Genomic DNA, 14,427 nt, shown 5'->3' on the forward strand with positions numbered 1-14,427 from the left:
GTGCCCCATGGGGGCCGTCCAACCTGGTGCAGGGACTAGGCAAGGTGGGGAAGGAAGAGAAGGGCGTGGGCCGCACCTGCTAAGACCAGGTTGGTTGGGAGCATCTTGGCCACACCTGCTGCTGCCACCGCCAGAATGGGGGGGGGGGGGCAGCCTGTCAGAGTGAGTGGGGCTTGGGCCCCTTTTAAGGCCAAGGGAGCCCTCCCAGGCCCCTTAATGGGAAGCCAGAGGGAAGAGTAGGGGAGAAGAATCCCCAAACCAGGAGCCCGTCAGCCATGTCCCGACCGCGGAGGGAGTGGGACGCCGGGGGCACCGCGCGCCGCTAAGTGGGCAGTGAGCTCTGTCAGGAGGGCAAGTGCGTGCTCATGGGTGAGGGCGTGCAGGGAACCGGGACCAAAGGAAAACTCCCCACTCAGGCCACCAGGGCCCTGCCGTGGCGTGCTGCGTGCTGTGTGTGGTGGTGAGGACGCAGGTGCAGGTGCGTGGCGGGGACGAGTGGGCCTGGGGGCGGGGGCGGGGCGTGGGAGCGGAGTCGCCCATCCCAGAAGGAAACTGCTCCTTGGCGAGGAATCCTGCGAGATGCCCTCTTCCTCCTCCTCCTCCTCAGTGTTTTGGGCCTGCCCCTTGGTTTCCTCCCTGGAGTCTTGGTCGTTTTCCGGGTCTTGGCAGCACCCTTGTTTTTGCTCCCCTTTGGTCGCTCCCCCATGCCCCCCCACACCCCCGGGTCTCTTAGGTGTGGGCACTTCGGAGGCTGCTCGGAGGCCTGCCCCGCGCTCGCTTCTCAGTGCCGTCCTTTCCTGCTTGGAGGCCAAGGGCTGGCGGGACTTCGAGCTCCACTCGCGCACCTTCCCTTCTCTGCGGAGCAGGCGGAGGAGCGGCGGCCGGGATGCCTGCGGTGCGCGCTCGCGGTGCTGGGAGCAGCGGTGCTGGGCGCTGAGGCCCCGTCTGGCTCCGCCGTCCCCGCCCGTAGCAAGTGCGGCTGCCTTCTTGGCGCCGCGCCACACCCGCCCTCCGCCCATTTTTTAATCGGATTGGGTTTTTTGATTTTTGGGTTTTTTTTTCGTTTTAGGCGTATAAACGGATTGTTCTTTTTGTTGCTAAATTCTGAGTTCCTTATATATTTTGGATATTATTATCCCCTTATCGGATGTATCACTGGCAAATATGTTTTCCCATTCAGTAGGTTCTTTTCATTTTGTTGATCATTTCCTTTACTGTGCAAAGCCTTTTTAGTTTGATGTAGTCCCATTTGTTTACTTTTGGTTTTTGTTTCCCTTGCCCAAGGAGACATATCCAAAAAACATTACTCAGAGCAATGTCAGAGAGGTTACCATGTTTTCTTCTAGGAGCGTTAATGGTTTTGAGTTTTACGTTTAAGTCTTTAATCCATTTTAAGTTTTTTCTTGTGTATGGTATAAGAAAGTGGCCTAGTTTCATTCTTTTGCATGTGTCAGTCCAGTTTTCCCAACACTCCTTATTGCAGAAACCCTTTACTCCATTTGGGTCTTTTTTTTTTAATCCATTCAGCCATCCTATGTCTTTTGATTGGAGCGTTTAGTCCATTTACATTTAAAGTAGTTATTGATGGGTATGTAGTTGTTGCCATGCTATTGTTTTCTGATTGTTTTTATAGTATTTCTCTGTTCCTTTCTTATTCTCTTTCATGTTCATGACTTTCCATTGTGTTATGTTTGGATTCCTTTCTCTTTATTTCTTGTACATATCTGACAGATTTTTGGTTTGTGGTAACTATATGCTTCATATATAAGAAGCTATTTTTATAGCTGTCTATTTTAAGTTGATGGTTGCTTAAGTTTAAACACATTCTAAAATTACTACACTTTTTACTCACTCCTCCACATTTATGTTTTTGTCATTATATTTTAGAGTGTGTGTGTATCCCTTAATTTATTGTTGTAATTACACATGATCTTCCTACTTTTGTCTTTTAACCTTTGTGCTAGCGTTATAGTTTTATCCCCAGTTTTTATTAAGAATTCGTCTTTGTCAATGAGAATTTTTTCTTTCCTGTATTTTCTTATTCATGTTTTTTATCTTCTTCTTAAAGAAGTCCCTTTAACATTTCTTGTAATTCTGGGTGGGTGGTGATGAACTCCTTTAGCATTTTCTTGTCTGGGAAGCTCTTTATCTGTCCTTCAATTCTAAATGATAGCTTTGCTGGGTAGAGTCATCTTGTTTTTTAGGTCTTTACATTTTATCACTTTGAATATTTTGTGCCAATTCCTTTGGCCTGCAGTTTCTGCTGAGAAATAAGCTGCCAATCTAGGGGAACTGCCTTGTAGATAACTAACTGTTCTCTCTTGCTGCTTTTAAGAGTCTCTTTGTCTTTAATCTTTGGCATTTTAATTATGATGTGTCTTGGTTTTGGCCTCTTTGGGTTCATCTTGTTTGGGACTCTCTGAGCTTCCTGGTCTTGAATATCTATTTCCTTCACCAGGTTAGGGAAGTTTTCTGTCATTATTTCTTCAAATATGTTTTCAATTCCTTGTTCTCTCTTCTCTTTCTGGTACCCCTATAATGCAAATGTTGGTATGCTTGATGTTGTCCCAGAGGCCCCTTAAACTCTCTTTTTTTTTTTAAATTCTTTTTTCTTTTTGCTGTTCCAGTTGGGTATTTTCTGCTACCTTGTGCTCCATATTGCTGATTCAATCCTCTGCTTCATCTAATCTGTTGATTCCCTCTAATATATTCTTCATTTAAGTTTATTCTTCATTTCTGACTAGTTTTTTTGTTTGTTTGTTTGTTTCCTATCTCTTTGTTGAAGTTCTGAGTTCATCTATTCTTCCCCTAAGTTCATTGAGCACCCTTATGACCAGTGTTTTGAAATCTGCATCTGGTGGAATGCTTGTCTCCATTTTGTTTAGTTCTTTTTTTGGAGTTTTCTCTTGTTCTTTCATTGGGGACATGTTCCTTTGTCTCATTTCAGCTGACTCCGTGTTTATTTCTATGTAGTAGGTAGATCTGCTGTATCTCTTGGTCTTGGAAGAGTGGCCTTATGTAGTAGGTGACCTGTGGGGCAGTGGCACAATCTCCCTGGTCACCAGATCCAGGTGCTCCAGAGGTGTCTTTTGTGTGGGTTGTATGTGCCCTCCTCTTGTAGTTTAACCTTGATTGCTATTAGCATGTCAGGAGGTGGGATTGACCCTCGAGCTGACTGGCTATGAGGACTGATTGTGACTACATTGGACAAGCTAATGTGCAAGGGCTGACCCCACGGAATAGGAGTCACTTTAGCGGGGCTCTAGTGCCAGCCTCCCTTTGGGTGTGTGGTTTGTGGAGCTGGTTGGGTGGTGCTCTGGTGTGGCCACCAGGTGTGTTGGTTCTGGAGCCTCTTTGGACGGGCTCTGGTGCAGGTCAAGGTCAGCCACCACTTGTGCCTGGCTCGGGGTCATCTGGTAGGAACTACAGAGTGATCTGCAGTTGGTTGCCACTTGTACTGGGCTTACAGGCAATTGGAAGAGATTATTTTGTGAACCAAGGTTGGCTGCCACTAGTGCCTGGCTTGGAACCCTTTGGTAGGCACCATGATGTGAGCTGAGGTCAGCTGCTATTTGTGCCATGTTTGTTGCCACGTAGAGGCTATGTCCCAAGCCAAGACTAGCCACTGCTTATGCCGGCTTAGGGCTACCTGATGGGAGTTACAGTGCAAACTGAGATCGGTCACTGCTTGTGCCAGGTTTGGAGTAGGTTAGCAAGAGGTACGGGGCACACCGAGGGCACCTGCTGCTTGTTTAGTGCTCGTGGACCTTTTGAGATTTTAGGAAAGTTCGCAGTGCCAGCTGAGACAGGCTACTTGTATGGAGGAGCCACTGGAAGGGGTTTGGACAGGTGCATGAGTTGGGTGGGTAGGATCGCAGGGAATCACCAGGACGGACGAACAGTGTTAGCCAGGTTTGGCGCCTGCCTGTGCTGGGCTGGCTGGGTGGTGGGTGGTCTCAAAGGAACAATGGTGCCAGCCAGCACTTCCATCCCTGTAGATGGCTGTTTTGCCCCTTCAGCCCTCGCCCTTAAAGCTCATCAATTTAATTCTTCCCCATGTGTTCCTTGTGCTTTCTGAGCTGCTGCCTCTGTGCTGGAGCCCAGAGTGAGTGAGCCTGTGTGTGGGCCCTTTATTCCTGCAGCTCTTAGGTCTCCAACAGCGCTCCATCTCACTCAGATGCAATCCCTGCTGGTTTCCACAACCAGATGTAGTGGGGACTCCTTTCCCAGGCACAGGAGACCAGGCCTGGGGAGCCCAGTGTGGGGTTGGGTCCCTTTACTCCTCAGGGGGACCTCCAACCCCTAGATTTCCCTCCCAATTTAATCGCCACACTGTGGGTGTGGGACCTGCCCATTCTGCCTCTCCTACCACTGTCTATGTAGTTGCTGCTTTATATCCTTATTATAAGGCTTCTGATTATCTAGTCTTCAGGTGGTTCTCAATGAAGGCTGTTTTATAATTTAGTTGTAATTTTGATATGGTCACAGGAAGAGGCAGGCGAGCAGTGTTTACCTGCTCCACCACCTTGACTGGAAGTCCTTTGGCACCATGGTTTTTACAAAGTTAACCTGATCCTTCTAAAGCCAGGAGTCATTCCCTTTCTTTTCCACCTACAGCATCCATCCCTGGTTCTTCCTCTGTAGCTTTTCAGGTTACAGGGCCGAGAACAGAAGATCTGGCCTCCATAAAACTTTTCTTTAGAAGCTCAGGATTGGTGAAAGGTGGTTGGTACGCCTAGACCAAGCCAGGTGAATTTTGGGATATGTTTTAAAATGGAGTTCATTATTCAGTGTCTCAGGTAAGATTGTGATTTTCTTTCTTTTTCCTATCAGGTTAACCCACAGAAAGTTTTTCCTCAAACTCAAGGGGTACTAAAGGAAGAGGCAAGACAGAAGAGTTTTACTGAAAGGTACAATTTATTTTTTCATCATTTAAAAAATAATACCTAAAGATAAGTCAAATGCAAACACATATAATACATCTACTGTTAAACAACCCTTTCCCATGAAGGCAAAGTTATTGAGAACTATTTCTTTTCCCTCTTGAAATGACCAATCCAGGTAACAATATGGCTGCAGGTGGTTAGTTCACATCACTTCTTTCACTGCTTCTCTCCTGTAAACCCACATCTTTCAGGAACACATCCCTGAGGTGCTGGCCTTGGCTTGGCACCAGTGACATTGAGGCCTTACAGGTCCAGGGCCCCGGGGATGGACGGGCTCCTGTCATCCACGCTGGCGACCATGTCCTCAATGGCGTTCCAGTCCAGCTGGCTGAGGAGGCTGCCACTGCTCTCAGACACGCTGTCTGGGCCGCCCGCCCGGAGAGGGGCCTCAGGCTCGTCTTCAGTGGGTGACAAGTCCTGTCAAATTGAGAAAGACAGGAAATGGTGAAGGAAATAGGAAGGGAACCAGGGCTGTGGGTGCCCGGCCATGAGCTGGGTCTCACCTGCAATATCGAGGTGCTGGCACCAGGTCTGAAGAGTGGACAGAATGGGTTTTTCTACCTGTAGGACAATGATCTGTTCTTACATTTGTGTGTGTGTGTTGTTTGTTTGTTTTTAGTTAAAAAGAAAATTCTGAAAGAAAGTTACTGGAGTATTCAGCCAAAACTGCCGTTGCTTTGACTCACTATTCCAAACTGACCTAACAATCTCAGTATCTCTATATTCCATCCCCCACCCCAGGCAAAAAACAAAACAACACTGAAGAACCCAGAGGAATCACTAGGCCAACTGAAATCCGGAACAGCGCTTACCTGTAGTAGAGAACTGTGACTCTCGTGAAGAATCTTCTGGATCTCTGAAGGTAACATCCAGGGACTCACTACAGTCTCTTCTCTCTCGTACTCGACACACACCTGCTGAGTTGGAGGTGCAAGCCCAGCACCTCCATGCTGCTTTGTACGCTTCAGGGTATGACATGGCGCAGGAGAGCCTTTTGAGGGAAAAGAACAAAGCACACATTGGCACAGAGTCATTCATTGTGACTTATCATCAAATCCAAGGCAGTCACATTTTACGTAATATTTGAATCACAAGGTCTGGATATAGTTCACTTTAGAGTTCTAACAATTCCTGTTCTGTCAATGTGAGACAAGGAAATTCAATTCTGGCCACCTCTTTTGATTTTAAAAGTAATGGTAATTAGCCCCTAGGACAGGAGTCCAGGGAGGCGAGGCGACTGAACAGAACTGTGGAGAAGTCCCAGCTTCAAAGCTGGGGGAACGCTGTGGAAAGTCTCGTGGCGGCGTCCTGGGAGTGATGCTTGAGGCATCTTCCCTCCGGCTCCACGCCTGCAATCGGCCTTTGGCACAGGCACCAGGGTAAGTGTAGTGACGGCACACTAGGCCCTCTCCCTCCTTACTGAGGATCAGCGTGTGTGGAAAAGAAACTTATCCCAGCCAGTGCCCAGAGGCAGCTTAGCAAATCCAACCTAACACGCTTAATGTTCCAGAGCCAATGTCACAGCACGTCCTCTGCCCCTCACCAAGGTGACCTGGGGAAACACCCAAGACATGGAGTATGACGGGAGGTAAACACAGGTCCCAACGAGCAGTCATGTGGCTCCCTGAAGAGGGGAACAAGAGGTAACCGAGTGGTGAAGTTTGGGTCAGCTGACCTTCTAAGCTCTACCAACCTCGTGTGCTGAAAGGTAAGGACCCCTCCCGGAAATAAGCACCCCGCAAACGGCAGCAGCACCCATTAGGCGCTGACTGTGGGCCACATGCACTCGCTCCCATGGACTTCCCAGAGTGCAGGGCCTGGTCCTGTCCTCTAACTCATCTGCACCTGCCCTGCTGACCTGGGCTATAAATATCAGCCGCATGCTGACGGCTCTCACACCTGCACGGCGAGCTTTACACAGCAAACTGCCTACTTGGCATCTTGACTTGTATGTGCGCAGACATCTCAGCCTGAACAGGTCCAAAACCAAACTGAGTGGAGTTTTACCGCTAAACCCATTCCTCCAATAGGCTTCCCATCCCAGGAAATGCTCAGGTGAAAATCCAGTTGTCCTTTAGCCTTCCCTTTTTTACACAGCCTCTACCCAAGCATCAGCAAGTCTTAATTTGGCCTATCTTCTCAATACATTCCAAATTTTAAAACTCCCACCATTTCTGGTGCTAGAAGAATAGTCCAAGCACCATCTCTGTGCCTGTCTGCCTTCTTCTTCTCCCACATGTTCTCAAACACCAATTATATTAGCTCCCTGCTAATTCCCTCCATGGGACTCCCACTGGATCCACAGTAAAACCCAAACATTTTGCCTTCGCCTGTAGTAAGTAGCCAGCCCCTCTCCCCAACCGTCCTTCCCATACTCATCTTTTCTGTCAGGCCATGATTGTTTCAGAGCTTTGAACTTGCTCTTCCTTATCTTTACACGACAACCCCCCTTGCATCATTCAGAACATTCACTCCAACACCCCCTCCTCAAAGGTGTGTCATATCTTAGTTTTGTGCTACGTCTGCGCTGTTGGTGACTAACAGTGCCGAGCATGTGGGAGCAGCTCAGTGGATGGCTGCTGAATGAATGCTCCTTGCGAAATCCTACAAGGAAAGTGTTATTATCTCCATTTTGCAAATGAGGAAAGTGAGGTTACGTAATTTGTCCAAGATGATGGACATGCTCTATGGCCAGGCCTGAGCAATGTGTTAACTTGCTATTCAGAGGGCCCTTTAGGATAATAATCGTATCTGTGGGTGAGAAATGGGTCTATTTATCTGTCCCACAGCTGGCTTCCTGGGTTAGAGCCAAAGGAGGAACGTGGCAGTCCCAGAGGGCCGAGGGATTTCCTTCTGACTAAGCCACGGGTCTGAAAGAGAAACCAGCTTAACATCATGTGTGTCGCTGTGCCTTCCTTAGCATCCAGTGTGACAGCTGCGCCCCAGATGTAAAAGGTTTGACTTTTTTCTGCTATTTAAAGACATCACTGAATTTTTTGGGATGTGACTGAAAGTTCCATGTTAAAGTAATTATTGAAGTAAATATTTACTTAAGGGACAAATTTTGAAAACATCTATGAAAATATTTATGAATATTCAATAGGAACACACACGGGAACAAACAGTGTAGTAAAAAAACAAGCAGCCATTAAAACAGAGAAAGTTGATATTGACAACATGAAAAAAGAGAAACCAGCAGGTGATTAAGCAGTAAAGTAACCATAAGGGTGGGCTGTCTCTCCAAAGTGGATGGAGGCAGGGTGCTGAATTCAAGTATTCAGGATACGATAACAGATTAGTAAAGGTTGTAACTAACAACTAATCCCACCCCCATCTCTGCTACAATGAATTTGATATCTAGACTTCGACACTCATTTTGTCAAATGAACATAATTATTTCCATCTAGAAAGAATGACAAAATCATCAAGTCTACTGAAATTAAGGTTAACAGTCGTGCGTTTCGGGAAAAATCTTTACCTTTGGAGTATCTATGAACCTCGAGAGGCTATCACTGGATTTCTCACCTTGCTTTACCCAAGGATGGCTCTGTAATTTCCTTCAGATCAGAGTGCATTTCTCTAGGATTTATTTGGGATATTCAATCTTGAGATAAAAATACAGTATAAAAACAATGCTGTGGAACTCAGCGTGTACAAAGCTTTTCAAGGTAGAGTGTCCCTGCCCCAGTGTGGACAGAGAAAGCTTTCTAAGGAAAAGGTAAATGATACATCAAGAAGAAACCCCACTGTGGGAATGAGGCCAGTAAGCGCAGCAGCTTCCCTCAGACGCGGTCTCTCTGTGAAAGCGACAGTGAGCGCTGCCACTCTTTTTCTTTCTACCATGTTGCCCGGCAATGTCCAGAGTCTAGCCTGACAACGTGAAGCGGAACAGTAAACTGCATCCATTACCAATACCACCCCCAAAAGAAAAGCCTGCTCCGCCTCTTGCCCTACCTGTGTCAATTACTGCGTCAAAGTTCAGACAAACACCCAAACTAGAAACGTGCAGTGACACTCCATTTCCTCCTCTCAGAGGCAGGGCTACCACTGGACAATGAAAGAACTTCTGTTGCCTCATGCTGGAGCATAACCGATTTCAAGAACACCAAACCCTGGATTCTCTGGAGCGTCCATAAACAACACAATGCAAATGTGCACATCATTTCATCTACTTTTAGGGGCAACATTGTATTTTGGGGCATTTTAACTAAACATTGCTAGATATTTGCTTACAAAAGAACAAGAAGCTATGGGATACTCCAAACTAGAAAACATTTTACCAAAGATGAAAATGAGAGACTGAAAGGCAAACAACGTAGCCTGGAATTATAAAATTAAAAGCATAGGAAATGATGCTTCTCGGACTCAAACTAAACCTAATAACTAGAGGCTTGGGTTTTAATGCATACAGTGGGGGGAAGTATGCAAAAGAAACCAAGCAGAATTTCTAAAAAACATAGGCATTCACATTGAAACTTGAAAGATGAGTTAAATAGAAGAAACACACATGAAGAGACATGTGGGAGCTCAAAGGTGACTCTGCCCAGAAAGGAGACAGCAGCGGGGACGAGGCAACCAGGAATAGACGCATTTGTTTTTCTCATAATTTTTGTGCATGTAAATCAGTGTTTTCATCACTAGCCCTACCAAATTTAGTTCTTTTCTGTAAATTGGCATGATGCCACAGACCTCACTGGATTAGTGTGGGGACTGAGATCATGCACGTGGGTACTAACACCCTGCTTGGCAGCAAGGCGTCCTCTACAACTGTTCCTGTTATTCTTGTTGTCCTGAGGGCTCTGCGTGGGGCCTAGGCCTCCTCAGCTGTGAGGTGGGGTCCGAGTTGCCCTGACTAGCTACCAGGGTCGTCATAGGGACCCAACAGGAGAATGAATGTGAAAGTACCTTTTAAACCGTGAAGAGTAACATGGGGTGAGCCTGGGCTGGGGGAGACATGAGGAATGAAGGTCATTAGGTATAATTTCCCTCTCTCTAGATGGGAGCCCAGGTAATTTGGGCAAGTAGCCAAAGATGGAGCAAAATCAGGCCCCAGATGCCAAACTTCTGGCTCTGTGTGCTCCATGCTACGTGAGCATACACCTCCTGTTAGCGCTGTGGCAAGCCCACTGCCTATGTTCGCACTGTTACAGTCCGTATTTTGCAGGCGAGAAAACTGAATACTATAATACTACAATACCTACCCATCAATATTCTCAAGCAATAATTAGTTTATAATAGTTCGTTTTAGGGGGAAAAAAAACCTAAATAGCCATTTCTTCATTTATCCAATTTTAAATTATTTCATTTGCTCAATATGAGGTGTAATCCGAGATGAAGAGAGAGTGCTGCTACTCTCAAAAAATGTGGTCTAGTGTGGACCTAAGTTTACAAGTAACTACAACATCAGACCTGTTGCAATAGTGACCCAAGAGGGGCATAAACATGTGACTGACCGCTCAGAGGGCAAAAAAGTAACGATTGCAGCTACCATTTATCTCTTAACATGCACAACCACCATGCAAGTATGAGCCCCAATTTAAAAATGAAAATATGGATGTTAAAATTCATTATATCAAGGTAGGAAGAACTAAAGATTCGAGATTAGGGATGTCTTCCAAGAACCAGAGGCGAGGTACGCAAGGTAGAAGGGAGAATTTTAAGGAAGGAATGGGGGCACAGACGCACAGCATGTGGATGGATGGAAAACAAGCCTGTATGCAGCACAGATTACATGGGGCGAGGGGCTGAGGAGGCTGAGAAGGCCAGGGAGAGGGCCTGGCCGCGTGGGGGGGCCACTGGGCGTCTGAGCCCAGAAGCAGTGGCAGCACCTCATCAAGCGCAATCCAGTAAGGGCAGGCGAGGGGACCAACCCAGTAAAGTGCGAGGTGACAATACAGGTCTACGTGGGACAGGTCCAAGAAAAAGACATATTTCCATAAAAGCCAAGACTTTTCCAGCCGATATTCAGAAATCATGGTTCAAGTTTAAAATCCTTGCCAATTTTGAATATTTTGAAATTTTGGCATATGTATCAGGTATAAAACAAAAACATGGTTATTATTTTGAAATTTTAGTTTAAAAAGAGCAGTATTTTCTTATTGTAATTTATCAGAAGCAAGAGTTAACCAAACTATGAAGTTTTATCAAAAGGATTGGAATTTATGGAAATTTCAATTTTCTAAATTGAGGCAGCACACTGAATGGTAGGTTCTAAGTGTGTAGGATCTAGACCCAGACTAGGTTTAAATCTTGGTTCTGCCACTTCCTAACTGTCTGATCTCAAGCTGTTTTATTTCAACTTTCTCTGCCTTGGTTTTCTCATCTTTAAAAGGGGAACATAATAGTACCTATCTCATAGGGTTGTAATTAAAGAGCTTAAACAGAATCTGGCACATTAGTTATTATACATTTTTAGCTGTATACATTTATATTACATGTTAGCTATGATTATACAATTTAATGTGCAATCATTTTACAGGTAAGTATGTTTTACTTTAGTAATCAAAACTCAAATATGGCAAAATTAACTAAAGGAAGGCTAGCCATAAAAAACAGGCATTAAATCTTTAAATGTGGAAAAGCATATTCAAAGGACGAAAAACAGGGTATTATTTCAATCTGATCTTCTTAGTATTCCTCTTCTGTGAGATATTCATTCTGACATCTATCAGAACCTGATTTGTAAAAATGCCCGCATCTTTAGCCAGACACACAAAAGAAACAGATTCCTAAATAAGTCATATCAGATTTACTGACTGTTCAGATTCTATTACAAAAAGGCCACTGGGTTAAAAAGATTCCCAGGGTCTTTTTATTTCAAAGCAATTAAACAAAATCCTAGTACAACTAAGTCTTTATTAATCTCTTGCATTCTGCTGAAATGAGAATTGTTTTGCACTAAAATTTATACTTTCTATTAATGAAAACACAACTTTGGAGAAGAAGAAACAATTCAAAATTTCACAAGATAATAAAGTTTAAGTCTTACCACGTGGCCAAGATGAGCCGTGAGGTTGTCCAAAAGGTTTCCCTCTTGGGATATAACTTGTTTTGGATATATAGCTGACTTTTCCAGGTCGATTTATTGGCAAATTGTGACCAGTTCTATTCTCTCTAAGGTAGAAATCACATTATTATATTATTAGAATCCCACGTGATAAACTATAATATTTCAAAAGGCCCAAATTGTAGCTCAGATGAATACATTTACTTAGTCTATACCTCAGTGATATATTTAGTGTATAACTCTCAACAAATTATTCGTCATATCTCACCTCAAACTTCATTTTTTCCCCAAAGAAACTATTAGGTTGGTGCAAAAGTAACTGCAGTTTAAAAGGTTAAAAAAAAAAATTGCAAAAACCGCAATCACTTTTGCACCAACCTAATACATATATATATGTGTGTGTGTGTATATATATATGTGTATACATATGTGTATATATATATATATGTGTGTGTGTGTATATATATATATGTGTGTATATATATATATTTTTCTTAAAATTTTTATTGGGGAATATTGGGGAGCAGTGTGTTTCTCTAGGGCCCATCAGCTCCAAGTCATTGTCCTTTAGTCTGGTTGTGGAGGGTGTAGCTCAGCTCCAAGTCCAGTAGCTGTTTTCAATCTTTAGTTGCAGGGGGCACAGCCCACCATCCCATGCAGGTATTGAACTGGCAACCTTGTTGAGAGCTCGCGCTCTAACCAACTGAGCCATCTGGCCGCCGCCCAACCTAATATTATTTTGTTCTTTATACATTTCAAATTCTGTGTATTTGGCAGTTTTTATGTATTTAAGACCCTGTTTTATTCTAGAAAAGACTCAAAGGGCGTCTGGTATTTTGAAACTACCCCAAATCACATACACACAAGTGATCTGACTGTATCATGGGTTGTGGTGGGTAGCGTTTCCTTTAGGCTCTGAAAGTATGTGAGTATGTTTATAATCTTAATCATTTATTTTTTTGAAGGTGGTAATTTTTAACAACATTGTACTGCCAATTGTTGTTCTCCTTACAGATCACTAACAAATAATATTTTGTGTATTTGTTTGCCATGTATAAGAAACTTTACACTTGGGTACTTTTCTTTAACATTCTATGTTTAGTTAATTCCTGCCTAATGAACCCACTCCATGTCATTATCATATCCAAACCTATTGCAGGTCATTAATTTAAGAAGAAATATGTCACAGTATCTACAATTGAATTAGTAATAACTGGGCAGGGTAGGAAGAGACAACAGAGGAAGAAGTGGTAAGCTGGTGGGGACTGTTTTTGCAAGAGTGGAGAAACAGAACAGTATTTCCTTCTGTAATTTACCTCCTAGCAAAAACTACAGAAAAGAAAACAGGATTGAGCGGATAAATTTGCATTAGGTATCTGCTTTGTTATATCTTAGTTAGACTGGTAATGCCATTGTCTTCTTCCTTGGTAATTCTATAAACTTAAAAAGGCCTCATAATTAGGGGCCATTTTTTTCTTCACTTTATTCTCATCGTAATTCTGAGCACTGTAGAAGCAAAAATGCTGAACTTGGGTCATAAAAGCGCTCCACTTCTTATCACGCCTGACATTACTTGCCCAGTGACATGCCAACCCTTGTCTTACCTTTTTGGAGAAAGGGAGCATTGCTGTCTGGGACTGTGAGCTGCTCTGGGTCTGTGAGGCAATGGTTTCTGTGCAGTTGCTGGTAGTTGTACCGATTCAGATAACAGTTCATTCATCAGACTGTATGCTTGTGAGATTCGACGACTGTAGTGGTCAGACAGTAGCAACCTTTAGAGAAAGAATTAAATGACATTTATTAAGAGTCACTTTCAGTCCATCTTTCTAGAACGCACATAGTGTTTGCAGACCACATAGCGTATTTTTTTTTCAGTGCTTTCTAAATGTACTTCAAATGCAACATCAACTTTCAGATGTTTGAAAACCATTAGGCAGTCTTATTAAAGGTACCAGTAGTATGGCCTTTGAGGTATTTTCAAAATATATGTATCTGGATTTGGAGAGGGAAAGGAATAGTAGAAATAAAAACCATAAAAATGTAATGGAGTAAATACTATTTGAAAAAAAATTCCAAAATAGGCTAGTAGAGTTTAATTATTTTCCTTGCAGTTGTCTCCCACAATTGACAAAAAATGGGACTCCTGTGAGAACTAGAATTCTTTAAGCATTCTCTGCACCTCACGTGAACAAGCTCGAGAGAATGCTCAAGGCTACAGCTACCAAACTCACCTGTCTTTCTCACGCTTCATCTTTTGTCTCAGCCTGATTTCCCTGGAAGTCATGTAAAACTGCAGAAGGAACATCCAGTTAGTTCGTTATTGTTCAGTACAAATAATGAAATCACTATGATCCATGGAACACATGAAAATTGCACTAATCAATTTTAACAGGAAGTTAAAACATAATCGTTATTTAGGAAATAGTGCAAAATACTGTCATATTTGATGAAGCTTCTGACCCCAGCACACAACAC

The 14,427-nt window shown here is 43.8% G+C and overlaps 1 protein-coding gene, 2 long non-coding RNA genes and 1 pseudogene across 8 annotated transcripts in view; 2 read left to right on the forward strand and 2 right to left on the reverse strand.

Moving 5' to 3' along the window:
* Window positions 1-209: 209 nt before the first annotated feature.
* On the forward strand, window positions 210-5,824 carry LOC141570720 (uncharacterized). The gene is made up of 3 exons (XR_016020609.1): window positions 210-472; window positions 4,834-4,910; window positions 5,688-5,824. It is a non-coding gene; the product is annotated as an uncharacterized LOC141570720 (long non-coding RNA).
* On the reverse strand, window positions 552-1,787 carry LOC148758465 (high mobility group protein HMG-I/HMG-Y-like; annotated as a pseudogene).
* Window positions 4,899-14,427, reverse strand: part of CPLANE1 (ciliogenesis and planar polarity effector complex subunit 1) — a 96,714-nt gene continuing 87,185 nt past the window's right edge. For 4 of the 5 annotated variants that reach the window (XM_088796490.1, XM_074328988.2, XM_074328987.2 and 1 more), the window contains 5 exons: window positions 14,184-14,242; window positions 13,557-13,724; window positions 11,935-12,059; window positions 5,759-5,937; window positions 4,899-5,363 (listed from right to left, as the gene is read on the reverse strand). In XM_088796490.1, coding sequence (XP_088652616.1) covers window positions 5,190-5,363; window positions 5,759-5,937; window positions 11,935-12,059; window positions 13,557-13,724; window positions 14,184-14,242 — 705 coding nt within the window. In that variant the 3' untranslated portion in view covers window positions 4,899-5,189. Of the gene's footprint in view, window positions 5,364-5,449; window positions 5,508-5,758; window positions 5,938-11,934; window positions 12,060-13,556; window positions 13,725-14,183; window positions 14,243-14,427 lie in introns of all 5 variants that reach the window. The other variant, XM_074328990.2, reaches the window with a different exon arrangement.
* Window positions 5,932-14,427, forward strand: part of LOC141570719 (uncharacterized) — a 30,110-nt gene continuing 21,614 nt past the window's right edge. The window contains exons 1-3 of one of the 2 annotated variants that reach the window (XR_012495163.2): window positions 5,932-6,325; window positions 6,457-6,654; window positions 7,736-7,901. This is a non-coding gene — a long non-coding RNA (uncharacterized LOC141570719). Of the gene's footprint in view, window positions 6,326-6,372; window positions 6,655-7,735; window positions 7,902-14,427 lie in introns of those variants that run through there. The other variant, XR_016020608.1, reaches the window with a different exon arrangement.

This window comes from Rhinolophus sinicus, chromosome 3 (assembly GCF_057876585.1).
Source record: "Rhinolophus sinicus isolate RSI-liver-muscle chromosome 3, RSI-T2T, whole genome shotgun sequence".
In the NCBI taxonomy this organism is placed as follows: Eukaryota; Metazoa; Chordata; class Mammalia; order Chiroptera; family Rhinolophidae; genus Rhinolophus; species Rhinolophus sinicus.